General features: G+C 40.7%; 1 protein-coding gene across 19 annotated transcripts in view; it reads right to left on the bottom strand.

Moving 5' to 3' along the window:
* Positions 1-11,969, bottom strand: part of CAMK2D (calcium/calmodulin dependent protein kinase II delta) — a 137,832-nt gene extending 125,863 nt beyond the window's left edge. For all 19 annotated transcript variants that reach the window (XM_088523995.1, XM_088523997.1, XM_088524001.1 and 16 more), the window contains exons 1-2: positions 11,617-11,969; positions 10,943-11,037 (exon numbers count right to left, since the gene is read on the bottom strand). In XM_088523995.1, coding sequence (XP_088380121.1) covers positions 10,943-11,037; positions 11,617-11,684 — 163 coding nt within the window. In that variant the 5' untranslated portion in view covers positions 11,685-11,969. The remainder of the gene's footprint in view (positions 1-10,942; positions 11,038-11,616) is intronic.
* Positions 11,970-15,539: the final 3,570 nt, after the last annotated feature.

The following is a 15,539-nucleotide window of genomic DNA, read 5'->3' as shown; positions in this document are numbered from 1 at the left end:
CTACTAAAGCCACTCACAAGATCTTGCCTGAAATTTCTGACGAACTTGATGACCCACTCCAAATATCCATAAATAAAAATTAACCGAGAAATGAGCATATGTAAGGAAGGATGAACATAGTGAGGATAGATCTACGGTACCAAAGAAAGCTAAAGGAAGATGGCTAAGCAAAGCAAAGGTGGAGTAGAAACAAGCTGGCCCTCAATAAACAAACTCATGGAGGACAAAGAATTATTTGAAGGGCAGTGTCAGCACGGAGAACAAAAACATAAACAAATGTAGGCTGTGAATCTGGAAAAAAAAATACTAACCAAGAGTGCAGTATTAAATTATCTTTTCAATAAAGCAAAAAGCCCCTCATTCCTCAATTAAGATGGAGTGGGACTACCAGATAATTTACACTATCAAAGGTCTTAGTTTCACCCTGGAGATCACTTAAATTTTATTTCCTATTTTTCACTTAAGGCCAACATATACAGTCAGATACTCAGCTGTTCTGTCATCCCCTGTGCTTTGAAAGTGCAAGGTATTGTTAGTTTTAGCTAAACTGAAACTGCTGCATGGGATAAAGAAAATGGGAACAGACCACTGAAGAAAAAAAAACATTTCTCCAGACTTGACTTTCATTTTCAGTATCACTAAATACTATCACTCTGTAACAACCAAATCCTTATTATTCAGTATTTTCCTCTAATCTTCCTCAACTAAAACAAAAAGATACTTGGGGGAAGGAAAGGAATATATAATATCTAAAGTAGATAAAGCAAACAGGTTTTCAAACCTTCTGTATTTTAAGGACTAGGAAAGCTGTTGCAATTTAAGAGATTCATGGGATTCATATGGCTAGCAGAACATCATGTGACCATAATAAAACTAATTCAAAAAAAAAAAAAGATTTGGAAAGAACATTAAACCTCTTGATTTGCAAGCTTAAAAGATCTCTACCTGGTAAGAGACTGTGGCCCTAAATTGCAGGCCCTTGCCCATGTCTGTTCACGCCTGTTCAGCCTGGAGAAGGGAAGGCTGAGAGGGGATCTAATCAGTGTCTATAAGTACCTCAAGGGAGGGAGTGCAGAGGACGGGGATGGTCTCTTTTCAGTGGTGGCCACTGACAGAACTAGAGGAAATGGCCACAAACTGAAGCACCAAAAGTTCCACGGGAACTTAAGGAAAAATTTCTTAACAGTGAGGGTGACAGAGCACTGGAACAGGCTGCCCAGAGAGGTTGTGGAGTCTCCTTCTCTGGAGATCTTCCAAACCCGCTTGGACGCAGTCCTGTGCCACGTGCTCTAGGTGACCCTGCGTGTGCAGGGGGGTTGGACTAGATGATCTCTAGAGGTCCCTTCCAACCCTAAGCATTCTATGATTCTATGTCCCTTTACTGCAAGTCCCCTAAAATTATCTCTGAGGCACGTTGGGCTTGCTACCATCAGTATGCACGACTAGATGAGTCATCAGTCTGGTTCCCAAAACATCCATAACATTAACACACATCTACTCAGAATGGATCTGACCACACGAAAGCTACTACTACTCTGGAAAAGCAAATCTCATTAGGAAACATGTTTTGATTAACATATCACTGAATGTTCTTTATTACTTAATGTAGATAGATAAATCATGTTAATCACAAATCACAAAAAAAACCCAAGACATTTATTCTTGCCTTCTCTACATGTAAAATTACATCAGTTAATAGGTGTTTTAGCATGAAACATTTTCCTACAGCAAATCAGTTGGCTGGGTACACATAAGCTCTGCTGGATCTGCTTCTGTGTCTCATATGCAAACACTTGAGGCTAAATTGCAACTTCCCCTCACCCTGCTGTCAAAATATACAAGGGATATGAAAAACCATAAAATGCTATAGATTTAAAAGAAATGTCTATAGATTCTGGCTGCTCCTCCACCAAGCACCTTAGAAACATCATCCTATAAAACTTAATGCTTCCACAGTATTGAAAGAATACTGAGAAGCTTTAGAAAAGAAATACCAGGAAGCAATTAGAAATGATTGTAACATGCCAAAATATAGTAAATGCAAGTGAATATCAGCACTGACTATTTCTGCACAATAAACATTTGGAATCAAATCATATTCCATTGACAACATTTTAAAATGGAAACCACTGCTAACATTCAAAGAAAAAAATGCAGAAAAAAATGGTGTCTTTTTACCTCTTTTCTCATCTCATATATTTTCATGTATTTCTTGACAATCTTTTCACCACCACCACCTCTGGGGTGGTGATACTAATCACCACGTTGGAAAACATTTTCTTACATTACTCTCAGGAGGGCAGGTACGCCCATGTGAATAAAGGAAGACAACTCTATTCAAAGTTTCATACCTGCCATCCCCCTTTTTTTTTAAGCAAGGAAAGCAAATTCTAAGCAACCAGCCCTCTATCAGTTTCATTTTTAACTTAAAAAATGATACACACTATACTAAAAGAATAAATAATAAAAATAAAAGAGTCTTCTTCACATTTTCCTGGAAAAGTGCCTCACAAATAGCCAGACTGCAGTTTTTAAGATTGTTTTCTGCACTGAAATTTTCTTGAATCTTGGAGACACCTATTTGTAACATCCTTCTAAAAAAAGGAAGTCGAAAACAAATCTTAAGGTCAGATCTAACAACTAAACTTCATTGGCACCAACAACTAAATTTCAGCTAGAGCTGCCCTGAGGGAAACCAAAGGTCATCTAACCTATAGTACATACATAATCTTCCCTGCAATGCAGTACCACATCAACAGAACCTTATCAATGTTGCACGATGCTTTATAAAACAAAACTTCCTTTATTGAAGGATATGAATAAAAATTAGTCAAATTAATAAGGCTTCAAGAGATATCTTTTAAAGATGACTATTTAGTCTAATATGCTAACTCTAATCTCCTGTCCATTCACATGAACAAATCAACACTACATGTTAAGTACTGGTTTGCATTCTGCTATGCAATATAAGCAACTTCAAACCTCACAAACCTGTCTCTTCAGGAGGTTAAAATTTAAATGAAAGCTTAGGCTTGGGAAATCCCATAAGATTGTCAAATATGGATATTATGTGGGAGCCGTTCATGCAGTGACACGAATACGCAACATATCTATTGCTGCAACACTTGCATTCACGTTGCAGAAAATTTATAAGCAGGCAGTTCCTGACTGTAATTAAATCAAGAATCAAATTCTGCAAACACATGCAATAGATTTCTCGCTACAGACATATCAACTTTATACATTCAGTTTGCTTTTCTTCTTCTTATGTGTTGAGATGAAGAAACTTTACAGCACACGTATGTTACCCTTTCTATTGAGGTCTCTTTATCCTCCTGGGCAAGGTACACTGCTCATTGTAGCACAAGGAAAGGACAACGTGCATCAGACAGCTTTCTACGCATGACCCAATTCACTGTCCATAATGCTGCACAAATCGATTTATACGTCTTTAAGGGCTTCAGAGGTAAGGAGAGCTGCCAACCAAAAGCCACAGGATTGGAAAAAGCTGTTCTGAAGGGTTGCACGACTGCCTGCATGCTATACACCAACCAACCCCGAGTTAGTTTGTCATCAGGGTTTGTTGTTAATGCTCCCTCAACCCTGCAAACTCTTTTTCTCTTTTCCTTCTGATTTTTAAGTTTTCTGCACATAACACTGAAGATGGGTTTGGATTAGATTCTACATTCAATTGAACCTAACTACCCTCACTCTTTTCATACACTATGAAAGGAATCAGCTTCCTACACTGGAAAACAGAGCATTTTCAGTTTAGAGTGGGGGTAGAGGCAATGCTCAACTGACAGCTCAATTGACTGATTTGACTGTAATAGTCCAACAAAACACACAGTTATGAACTTTTTCAACATGCATGCTCTGGATTCAAGATGAAGGTGGCTGCTAAAACATAAATTCTGATTTTACAGGTGCCAGATATTTATCTGGAAAGCACTACCAGAATATCAACCTAAAAAAAAAAAAGGAATTTATAAACTCTTGGTGCAGAGCTGTAAAAATAAAAGTCTCCTATCATGAAATGAAATAAGCAACAAACATCTACAGTATCACATTTCGTTTATTAAGACCTACTTTCTTTCTTTTGACGCTTCTTTTTTAATTAAGACTGACTACTTTTCTGATCCTCTGAAATGCTCACTACTTAGGAATCCATGCAGTAATAGAAGCTACCTCAAATCACCAGACATGCAGAGCTCCTTTTTTACCAATACAGCCAGACCAGACAACAGTTGATAGATTGATCTAATATAGCTTGCTGAACATACCAACTAGCATTTTCCAAACTTAAAAGCCTACTTATGAAAAAAAAGTATTCCTTGTAGCACAATTTATGTCTCTGACTTTCCAATTTCTGGATCTGACTAAAAGCTAATTCAGGATTAAGGTACACATGGAAGTTTGCAAATATAATGCATACTACTCCTCAGCTATTGAATGTATTACTCTGGGTATAGCTAGTGATTCTGTCCAGCAGCTCCCATCATATGCAACAGAATATCTTCATGAGCTTCAAATCAAAATGCAACAGGAATTAATGCAAATCTTTAAGTTTTATAACTCTCAGAGCAACTGCCACTTGAAACATTCCAGAGGAAAAAAAAAAAAAAAAAAAAAAGGCATTGGATAACATAGCTTAAGTGCCTTCCCTGGAAGAAAATACCAAAACCGTGCTACACAAGAATGCTCTTTCTATGATACTATACACAAGATCTTTCCCATAATAATAGCATTAAACAGAGAAAGAGTTTGCACAGACATAGGTACACACACACACACACACACACACACACAGAGCTCAACATATACAGGAATAAACAGGCTGACTGGATTTCTGTGCCTCTCCAAAACATAGACGTTTCTTCAAATTCAAAGCATAATTATTTTTAGGAAGAAAAAAGAAAAAAAAAAAAAGAGTTACAATTTTCAACTTGGGGCTTTGTTAAACTTTTTCGATGAACAGCAGAAGTTACTGTGCTTTGTTGATAAGCTCTAAAAATCCCATTACCCTTACAAAGCATCCTACAGGTGTGCAGTAATTGTGTATGAAGGAGGAAGCTAGACTGCCATAAACCACTGAAGCATTCTGGCATACATGTCCAAGAAGGTCAAATGAAGGACAAATATATGAAAATATTTGCAAATGCAAAACAAACTATTTGGCTAACTTTATTTTTTAATCTAACAGATGAGGTGCTTCACCACAGGAAGAAAAAATATACCACCTACAAAAAAAATACAAGCATACCTCCAGATAACTTGCTATCAACAAGGTGAGATAAGATATGACTTACATAACTCAACTGACCAGTGGCTTCACGCTACAACATACATAAACCAATGTTTTCTATGTACAGTACTATGTGTAAACAAATAGAACAAATCTACAATAAAGGTGGGGTGTTTACTGTTGTGCTTGTTTCCTGGTTTGCATATTAGACTAGAAGATCTTGTCTGAAAGTATGAATTGGACATAAGCAGCAAAACACTTCCAGGAAGATCAATTCCTGGTCTCTCAGAGTAGGTGGGGGAAAAAACAGAACAAAACACATATGTATTTCACAATCAGCATGGAGAGTAAAGATGCTCAACTAATATTTCCCTTGTCTCGACTTCTCCTTTCTCAGCAGTCAGAATGAGCAACAGTTCTGAATCTGGAGCTATTCGGATATGCAATTAAGTCTTTAGCTTGTAGAAATGAACACACAAAACAGAAGTACACTTTACAGCCAGAATTTGCAACCCTTGTCAGAAAGTGTCAGGAAAGGAAGAAGGAACTGAATAAATATCAAAGAATTATTTTGTTGTTAATATTTCAGGGGGATATTTGAAAGGACATGGCAGAAAGGTTCCAGGCTAAGAGAGCTAAAAACATTCAACTGATGCACAATTAGGCATGTTTAATAACTCTGCAAACTGGGATAGGAAAAAAAACTTCTCCTACAGATGTGCTAGGTATGTGCTATGATTTTCACCTATGCACCTCCCATTACTAACACCAGAAACAAGCTTTCATCTTTCTAGGGATGACACATGCACCTCTAAATTCTAACATAACTTATTTTAGGCCTATCAACACACAAGTTAGAAAAAGCATCTCCTTTCCTAGAAGCAGCAAGAGCCAAAGGGAGAAAAAAAAAATTATTCACAAAGAGAATTGCCATTACAGAAATTATGTAAGATTTGCTATAGATTTATGTACCAGTTACTAGGAACACTCATTTCACATATGGTTTAAGTTGTTAAAGCCGAACAATGCTTGCTACAGTGCATCCGAAGTTCTATCCTTATTCTCAGGAGTATCTAAATGCTCTCAGGATTTTCACTAAAAACAAAAGCCAACAAAACTCCAAAACTTCAAAACAGTACACATGACTAAAAAAACCTTACTTTCCCATGTAAAACAAAACATCTTTGTTGAACTAAACAGTATGCCATCACTAAGCTAAAGGACAGGAGAATAAAAAAAAAAAAAAAAACAGAAAACAAAAAGATCAAACCCCATGTTATCAGGTAAGTCTCCCTATCATGCTATCAGAACATATTTTTTAAACATATGTTCAATACATGTGTCATTCAACATACAACCAACCTGAAAAACAGACTGGAATGAATAAAATATTTCTGAAAGGAAAAGGCCAAAACTGCAAACTTAATTCTTTTCTACACAAAGCTGACACTTGCTTCACTTGCAACTAAATGCCCTTAACAAGAGTGTTGTCTGCTTGGGACAGGGTATTTAAAAATAGCTATGTTATACAAAACTTGCACAAATAAATGTGCACAGTTTCTTATTTCTCATGCTTCAGAGGCTAAGATCTCTAGCTTGGTTTGGAATCTTTGACAGACTAGGAAGAATTATTTTCTTCCCCTGTACGTATAGAACACCTTATTACAGTGTAACGTATCTGGCACTGGCTGAGACAAGGTACTTGATTAAATGAACTGTTGGTCTAGCGACACAACAAAAAAATTTATCTCTGTTATGAAAAACTAAGCTGAAAAATACCACCTTATATGCTTCACATTTCATTCATCTACCTAATGTATTTTAAATCGCTTCAGGGATCATGAAGCATTCTACACAGAGAGCTTTAGAAATTGAAATAGTCTGGCCTCAGCAAGATTATTCAATTCTGCCACTAAAATACTGATCCAAAACAGTGTTTTTTTTTTTTTTTCAGGCACTATGTCCATCAGAACTACCTGCAGTAAGGTGCTATTGGTCTAGTCAACTATGGCTATACCTTGCATATGCATGCACTCAAGCTTATAGGAAATACTTTCTTCTTCCAAAAACACGAAGATGCTGAAAGAATTTCAGAGCTTCCTACTAAGAAGGAAGGTAAATAACCGGCAAAGCCTCCAAGGCTTAAAGCTCCAAGGCTCACTCATGCTAATGTGGCCCCTGAAAGCGCTTGAGAGTATCTGACAAAGTGGTAACCTCCAGCTGATTCTTACATTACTCTTACTAATATGTACACCTATAAGAAAAGTGGTGCATATTTCTGCTACAGAAAATAACAGGGAGGGGCATGAGGAGATAATAATTGCAAGAGCAGTCTAGAAAAGGAACTTGACTGTAACATCATGCCCTTCTTACAGTTGCCATCAAAACGCCACCAAAGGCACAGTGCTTTCGGCCACTGCAGAACTAATGCCAATAGAGGTATCGGTGAAAAGTACATCTAATCAAAATGTATTAGTTACCGATCTTTTCAATATGACTAGAGAGAATTGCGCTCCCCCCCGCCTCTTTTAGCTGTAAAAAATGAGGCCCAAATGTGTTAAGAAAATGGGATAAAATTGTATGAAAGAAACATGGATCAAAGCCAAGAGTCTCGAAAGATAAAAGATGCACAGATAATGTCAAAAAATTGTTATTGTTAATTATAATCATATTTGGTAAAGACAGAGTAACATAAAGTCACTTCGAAAATCATCTTTACCTACACTGTTTTTCACACAAATTAACAGCAAAAAATAAGCAAAAACAAAAAGCTTAGTAACTGAATATACAAGAAAATACCTACGACAGATCACACAGATCAATGTAGTACTCAATCAGCAAGTAGACACTTTGCCTAATTCTTAGTTTTCTGCATGCTTATTCACTCTTGCACTTAGTTTTAGGGGCAAGCTATACGCACATACACATACGTGTACTTTTATATATACACACTCACACACACTGATTTCAGCATACTCCAATCACACAGACTTGTCCAGAACATGGTCTATTGATGCCAACTAGCCTTTCAGTTTCTAGTATCAGTTTCAGCCTTAGTAAAGGTTCAACCTTTAGTTAATCCTAAGGAAAAGCCATGAAGATCGGTAACTAATACGTTTTGATTAGATGTACTTTTCACCGATACCTCTATTGGCATTAGTTCTGCAGTGATCGAAAGCACTGTGCGCCTTTGGTGGCGTTTTGATGGCAACTGTAAGAAGGTAGAGGAGAACACACTTTCACAATATAGATCTGTCACCAGATAGGTTCTTCATTTCAGAAGGACCACTAAGGTATGGATTCAGATAAATCTCCATGAATATTTACGGGTGGGGTAGAGAAGCAAAGTGGAGTCAGAGATATTTTTATGACTGGGCTGAAACCTGTTAAATCATTTCTGGTTTTGAAGATGCATTAAATAAGATTTGTAAAAGAAAGGCATTGGCTTGGTCTTCCTAAACTATGTATGGAAACAGCTCTTCTTCAATCTTGCAAGAAGAGTCAAAAATGACTTTGTACTTCAAAGTAGTACACGTTTCCAAGCTAAAAACTTGCATATAATTGTCTCTCAGATGCAGATCACCCAGTGAGCTATCCTTTAGACTCACATTATAACCAATATTGTAAATTGTAAATTTGTAAATAAAAAAATATTGTATTTCAAACAATACATCTATAAATTACAGGATGAAACATGAAAGTGAATTATCATCTCATCATAGAGCAGTTAAGGTGCGAGTGAAGTGAGATACTGTCTTAAAAATGATTGTTAAGTCATATTGTATCTATTATTAAACACAACAAAGTTTCAGAATCTAGTGTTGTTAATGCTTATATTTTTGCACTGTAATTGATATCCTTCTGCCATTAAAGACCTGCCTAATAAGATTTATGAAGATTTAAGAATGCTCTTCAAAAAATGCCTCATAGTTTTCAAATTAAAAAAAAAAAAGTTGATAATAGTATTTCTGAAACCTATGAAAGCAGACAGAAATGTGTTCTCTACATTCATGGACAAGGCATCATATGCATAGCAGACAGAAAAAAAGAGGTGTTTCATAATCTAGTTACCAAGCTTTAAAATATAGCTCCTTGTTTTATAGGTGTACATGCTGATTTTGTAGAAAAAAAATCTCTGTAGGATTTTTGCCTCATTCCATTTAACAAGCTAAGTTCACCCCAGTATACTTCCACTCATTAATGAGCTACACCAAAGATCAACATAGTTCTGTACAAACAATAAGAAAAGTACAAAAGCTTGAAAAACACCATAATTAGGGTATTAATATAACCTAACATTTGAAGATTTTACCCCACTGCATATCAAAACTGTGGTACAGAAGCAACCTGATACTAATTTTGCCATAGTTTCTCACACTGAAAATATTTAACTCTACAAAAAACACACAAAATATGGATGCTTATTTAACAGACTATGCTATTGTGCTGACAAAAGAAAAAACAAAATCTGTGTTAATTGTCAGCATATTTAGTCCCGGGTATTCTTATGTTCTTAACCTTTCTCCCTTTAAATCCTCTACAAATGAGTATTCTCTATTTAAGTATGGCTTGAAAAATAAGTAATGAAAAACAGATTTATCAGTCAAAGTATGAAGACTAAGGCTAGGTGCAAGGTAAAAGGTAAGCATCACATTCCTTTCATCAGCTGAAAATAGAGAATATTAACACAGTATTAAAAGATTCAAGGCAGAGAACAGTATGTTAGTGGAACATGCTAGAGTACTATTAGTAACATTTTATGCATAAATGTATGAATTAATTCAGATTTACCTGAAATTATTGGTTTGTATCTTAAGTAAACCAGGCCATAAACAGAGGTTTACCTACTAACATGATTTGCTTATTCATTTCCACATTCATTGCAGGACAATGACTTCATATCGAAACAGAGATAATGTTAACAGAGAATAATCCATAATCCCTGACATCCTAGTACAAGCATTTTGACCTGGATTTAACAAGGAATAGACAGATCACCATTAAGGCCAGCTTTCAACAGCAGTAACCCATAGTACACACATAATTTCCCCAATGTATCATAAGCATATATCCACTGAATGGATGGCACAAGAAATACACAAGAAATATACACACCAAATGTAAGATATAAACCTGGGATACAGCAGGTGTTACAATTGTAACAGCTATATCATTCATTACTTAATGAAAATGACTTTGTTCACAAATTATTATTTTATAAAACCATTATTTCCTTTCTAAAGTAGCCTAAAACAAAATTTAGTTCAGGGCAGTAAATTATATTTTTATCTCATGGCATTCAGTCAGATATAGGTTGATGTTCACATTTATCTGAAGTGGAGGACTGGAACTCTGTTAAATTTTGAGATAAATTTTCATTATGGCTTTTATTTAAGACATGTATTTCCTCACCTCCCCCATAAAACCAGCATGCAAAATACCCCCATAAAGATTTGTACATCTTTCCTTTAGACACTTTACAGCAACAGCCTCACACCAGTGTACAGTCAATCCATAAAACTGCTAATTAACAGAGACAATTCTGAGCACCGTTTGAGGAAAAAGGAAGACATGTATGAAGAAAATTAAAATATTGTAACAGCTTTTGTTTCTATTGCTTACTCCAAGAATGAGAAAAAAAAGAAGGGAGGGGGGGCGAAAGGCAGCTTCATAAGCACACAGTAAAAAAATACCCACCCCTAGCCGAAAGCTTTTTGGTGTTGATAATTTTGGCCGCATACTCTTGTCCCGTCGTAATTTTCATACATCTTCTCACGACCGAGAATGCCCCCCTGAAAACCAACAACGGGACAGAGCGTCAGCGTCCGGTGCTCTCGGCGGTCGCTCGGGCACGCGCTTCACCGACGCCGCGAGCGCCGGGCCGGCGGGCGGGCAGGAGCGCTGCCCAACGGGGCTTCCGCGGGGCGCCCCCGCCGCGGACAACATGGCGCGCGGGGCTCAGCGCCCGCCGCGGCCCCCGCCGCGCCCCGCGGCCGTTAACGGCCGCCCCGCGCGCCCGACGGCCCCTCGCCCGGCCGAACCGCCGCCCAGCTCCCATTCCCGCTCTGCTAGTAATAAACCCGCCAGTGCCGAAGACGATTACACTACTAATAACGCCCGTTACGATGCGTCTCCCGCGTTAGCAGGGCAGCTCCCCGCCGCCCCGGGCGCCGCGGCCATTTAGAGCCGGGCGAGGGGACGGGCGCGGGGCTCAACCCGCACCGCCGCCGGGGCGACGAGCGCCCGCACACGCCGCCCTCCGCCCGCGGGGCCCCGCGGCCCCGGCTGCGCCCCGGCTCCCCCGGCGGCGCGGGGCGCGCACGAAGCGAGCCCCGACAGCCGCCGCGCGCTCCGCCGCCGCCCGTGCTTACTTCCCGAGCTCCTCGAAGAGCTGGTACTCGTCGGTGAAGCGCGTGCAGGTGGCGGTTGAGGCCATCATGAGGGCGGGCGGCCGCCGGTGCCTCCGGCGGCCGGGGGTGGCGAGGCGGTGGCGGCCGAGGGGCTCCGCGCGGGGCGAGGCGAGGTGAGGCGAGGCGAGGCTCCGCGCCGCTTCTCCTCCTCCTCCTCCTGCCCGCCGCACGCACCGCCCGCCGCCGCCTCCCGTGACGGGGCTGCCTCCGCGCCCTCCTCTCCGCCAGCTGGCTCGTCCTCCCGCTCAGGTCTTTCCTCTCCCCACCCCTCACCCCCACCCTTGGAGGGAAAAAAAAAAAAAAAGAGAAAGGAAAAAAAATATATTAAACCCGCGCCACTCCGAGCGGAGGCGACACCGAAAGGGAAAGCAAAAGCGGGGCGGGGGGCGCGGCGCCGCCGGCCGAGGGCAGCCCCCGCCCCGGCCCCCCTCCCCGCCGCGGCCCTCGCGCCGGTGCCGTGCCTCCCCCTAGCGACCCGGCGCTGCCGCCTCCCCGCCGGGGGCGCCGCGGCCGGGGGCTCCCTGCGCGCCGCTCACCCGCGGCGGGAGCGGCGGCCAGGCCCGGGCGGCGGGCGGCGCTCGCGCTCGCCCCGAGGAAACGGATGCACCTGCGCCCCGTTCCTCGGCGACCGCCTGACGTCACCAACCGCCCCGCGGGGGCGGCGGCGGCCGCGCCGCTGCTGCCGTTCGTGCGCGCGCCGCGGCCGTGGCGGCGGCAGCAGCAGCAGCCCCGGGGCGCCCCGCCCCGCCGCGCGCTCCGTCCCGTGGCGTCACCGCGGCCGCGCAGCAACGGCCCGGGCGGCGCCCCGGGGCGCACGTGCGCGGCGGAGGGGGCAGCGCGGCCGGGAGCGGCCGCGGAGCGCGGGCGCCTCGGCTAAGGCGGCGCTGCCAAACGCGACAAGCAGCTCCGCAAGGCGCTGCGGATGTGTGAGGGTTTGAAGCGCCGGGAACGGCCTCGTTTTTGCGTGTCTGGAAGCAGTACTGAAAACGGTGCTGAAGTAAAAACATTTGCATATTGAAACTCTTTTTAGAGGAGTGAAAAACGTGTATGCATGCTTGTATGTGCTTCATCCATAACATTTTCTGAAGTAGTAATTATTAATGAATCACCCATAATGTGTTAAATATTAACGTTTTCTAAAATGTACACTATTTAAAACTTAAACACATAGGTAAATAAATGTAAGAACTATAGTAATTTTCAAAACCCAAAGTTTGTATATCCCCACTCTGAGTGTTTATGGCTTTCACAAGACTTCAAAGGTGATTGCTTTTGTATATGACACCACTGCCTTTTTAACTTCACTTATATCTGTAGGGTAGGCTTTGCCAATTAGTATTTGTGTGGCTTTGGGCAAGTCATCTCATTTTGCTTTCATCCCTTTCTGATAAGGTGGCAGGGGTGGCAGGATAATAACGAGTTAACATCTTCACAGCCCTTTCCACGTTTTAAGCACTGAATATGTCAGCTTGCATTACAGCTAGAGCCTCCCCACAAAATGAAGGATGCAGCTTGAGTCTCAGCAGGCAGTCTAGAAGTTAAGCATCTAAATCCTGCTTTGCTGTGTGAAGGAAAATATGCATGCAGAAAAAATCCACAAAGGTTTCCTTTAGTTTAAAGCTGCAAAGTCAAGAAGATCAAGACCCAGAGCTCCATGGCATGAACACAGCCGCGAGGAAAGTCTCTGCAACCTCTGACCAAGTACAAAACATTTGCTCCGCAAGTTCCTCTCCAGGGGAACATTACATTCAGCCATGCAACTACAACACCAGAGGACTTTTCAGTTTGCACCAGCAATTTTACACTGGGGCAAGAATGAAACTTGTCTCAAATTTTTTTTTTTTTTTTTAAGGCATCACACAGTATGGTAGCATATTTCTCAGCCTCTTCTAACAAGAATATAACATGCAAGTCATGCATAATTTTGTATATATCTGCATAAATAACACAATCAGCAGTTCTGAAACCGCAGCATGGTCTGATGATTGTGAGTATTTATAGGAGCATGTCTGCCAGGTTCCTTACCTATATATAGACACTTGAAAATTAAGAATTCCCATGTTATGTTTCCTTTTTTTTTTTTTTTTTTTTTTTTTTTTTTTTGTAATAGTATATTCTGAGAAAAAAAGCATTTGGGAGAAGTATCTATTGTTACTGTCCCATATATCATCACTTGTTTATGCAAAAAGTGCTCAAAAGAAATTATTAAAGTTTTAAACCAGTTTTCTTCTCATTTTCCCAATAACAAAAAATCCAAGGCAAAACCAAAGATTTCTGAGAGAAATATCAAGTACAAATTTTATAGTGGAAATTAAGGAAAGAAAATAATTGTTTACAAGATTGGTCTCGTAGGATTTGGAGAATTTCCATTAAAGGAGATAAAAGGGAAGTGATGAATAGCTTGAATACATTTCAGTTGGGAGATTTTTTTCTTTCTATAACAATCCTCTCTAAACGTCGTTGGCTCCTGAGCTGAAACCTAATTCATAGCTGCCATTTAAGTACTCCCTAAATTCTCCAAACCCTTTCGGAGTAGACCACGGCAGCCAGAATGGCAGCCAAGAATCCGGCCCACAGGCTTAACTTCTAAAAGCTGGTTAAAGGTTCACATTTCTATTGGGGCCACAGGAATGGCTAATTTGTGGTTGATCTATTAGATGCAGAAAGGCAAATCTCGGTAGCGAACCTGAAAAAATCCCACAACATGGAAGCTTTTCTCCTCCAGAAAATTCTGACAGAGAACTGTAAACAGTTCAAATACAGAAGACAGTGAATAGCTGGTTCCTCTATAGTTTCTGCAATTTAACAAAATGTTACATCTCAGTGGAATGAATTAGGCTTTTAAGTATAGAATCTCAAACAACATTTATTGTGGCAAAGGAAATGGTATTTATTTTAAGAGTGTGCTATTCAGCAGGGTTTTTGCTTTATATGGCTTTATTTTTAGACAGTCAAAGTGAGGTTTTTATTTTATTCCTGATACTTGCAACCATAAATTTTCAATTTCCTTGTGTTTTGAAGGAATCAGAGAGCTTATAAAAGGTCATTTGTGTAGATTTTTCATTATGAGTGCTGCTAGGAATATTGCAAATAAGATCATGAAAATATCCAGTGACCATTTACAACAAAGGTCTAGAGAGAAAATATCCTGAAAAAAAATTGGAATCTTTATTTTAGATAAATACCTATTTTTATGATGGACCTCGTGTTCTTGTAGCAAACCATTTCCTACCTTGGGGCAACTGATCTGAAAAACAGAGGCAGTTACAGGTGTGTTATTGAATTAAAGGAGAAAAAAATGTAATTTGATCAATCAGCTATGCATATCTTCTTGATTTATAATGGGGTCTAAAAGAGCCAAGTCAACCAAAAGAACTCCCACCAAGGGTGATGTTCCTCACCTTTTCGTCTCCAGCTCCAACATCCCCACACCCTTCCTTGTAACCTTCCTTGTACATGACAGTACTGCTTGTCTTCCCACAAGACAAGGCAGCTTGAGGAACTAACCTGCTAGAAAATTAACCTTATACATATGTTTTTTTCTCTCCGTTCTGCTACTTGAAGTAACTTGCAATGGGATGGAACAAGCACCTGCGCTGGGTAGAATCACAGAATGCTTGAGGTTGGAAGGGACCTCTAGAGATCATCTAGACCAACTCCCCCCTGCACACACAGGGTCACCTAGAGCACGTGGCACAGGACTGCGTCCAAGCGGGTTTGGAAGATCTCCAGAGAAGGAGACTCCACAACCTCTCTGGGCAGCCTGTTCCAGTGCTCTGTCACCCTCACTGTTAAGAAATTTTTCCTTAAGTTCCTGTGGAACTTTTGGTGCTTCAGTTTCTGGCCATTTCCTCTAGTTCTGTCAGTGGCCACCACTGAAAAGA

The sequence above is a fragment of the Tinamus guttatus genome, unplaced genomic scaffold (genome assembly GCF_059628265.1).
Source record: "Tinamus guttatus ecotype Peru unplaced genomic scaffold, ASM5962826v1 Tinamus_guttatus_pri_ptg000202l, whole genome shotgun sequence".
Classification (NCBI taxonomy): domain Eukaryota; kingdom Metazoa; phylum Chordata; class Aves; order Tinamiformes; family Tinamidae; genus Tinamus; species Tinamus guttatus.
Note: the sequence above shows the minus strand (reverse complement) of the source record. Positions and strands in the feature narration are given on the sequence as shown.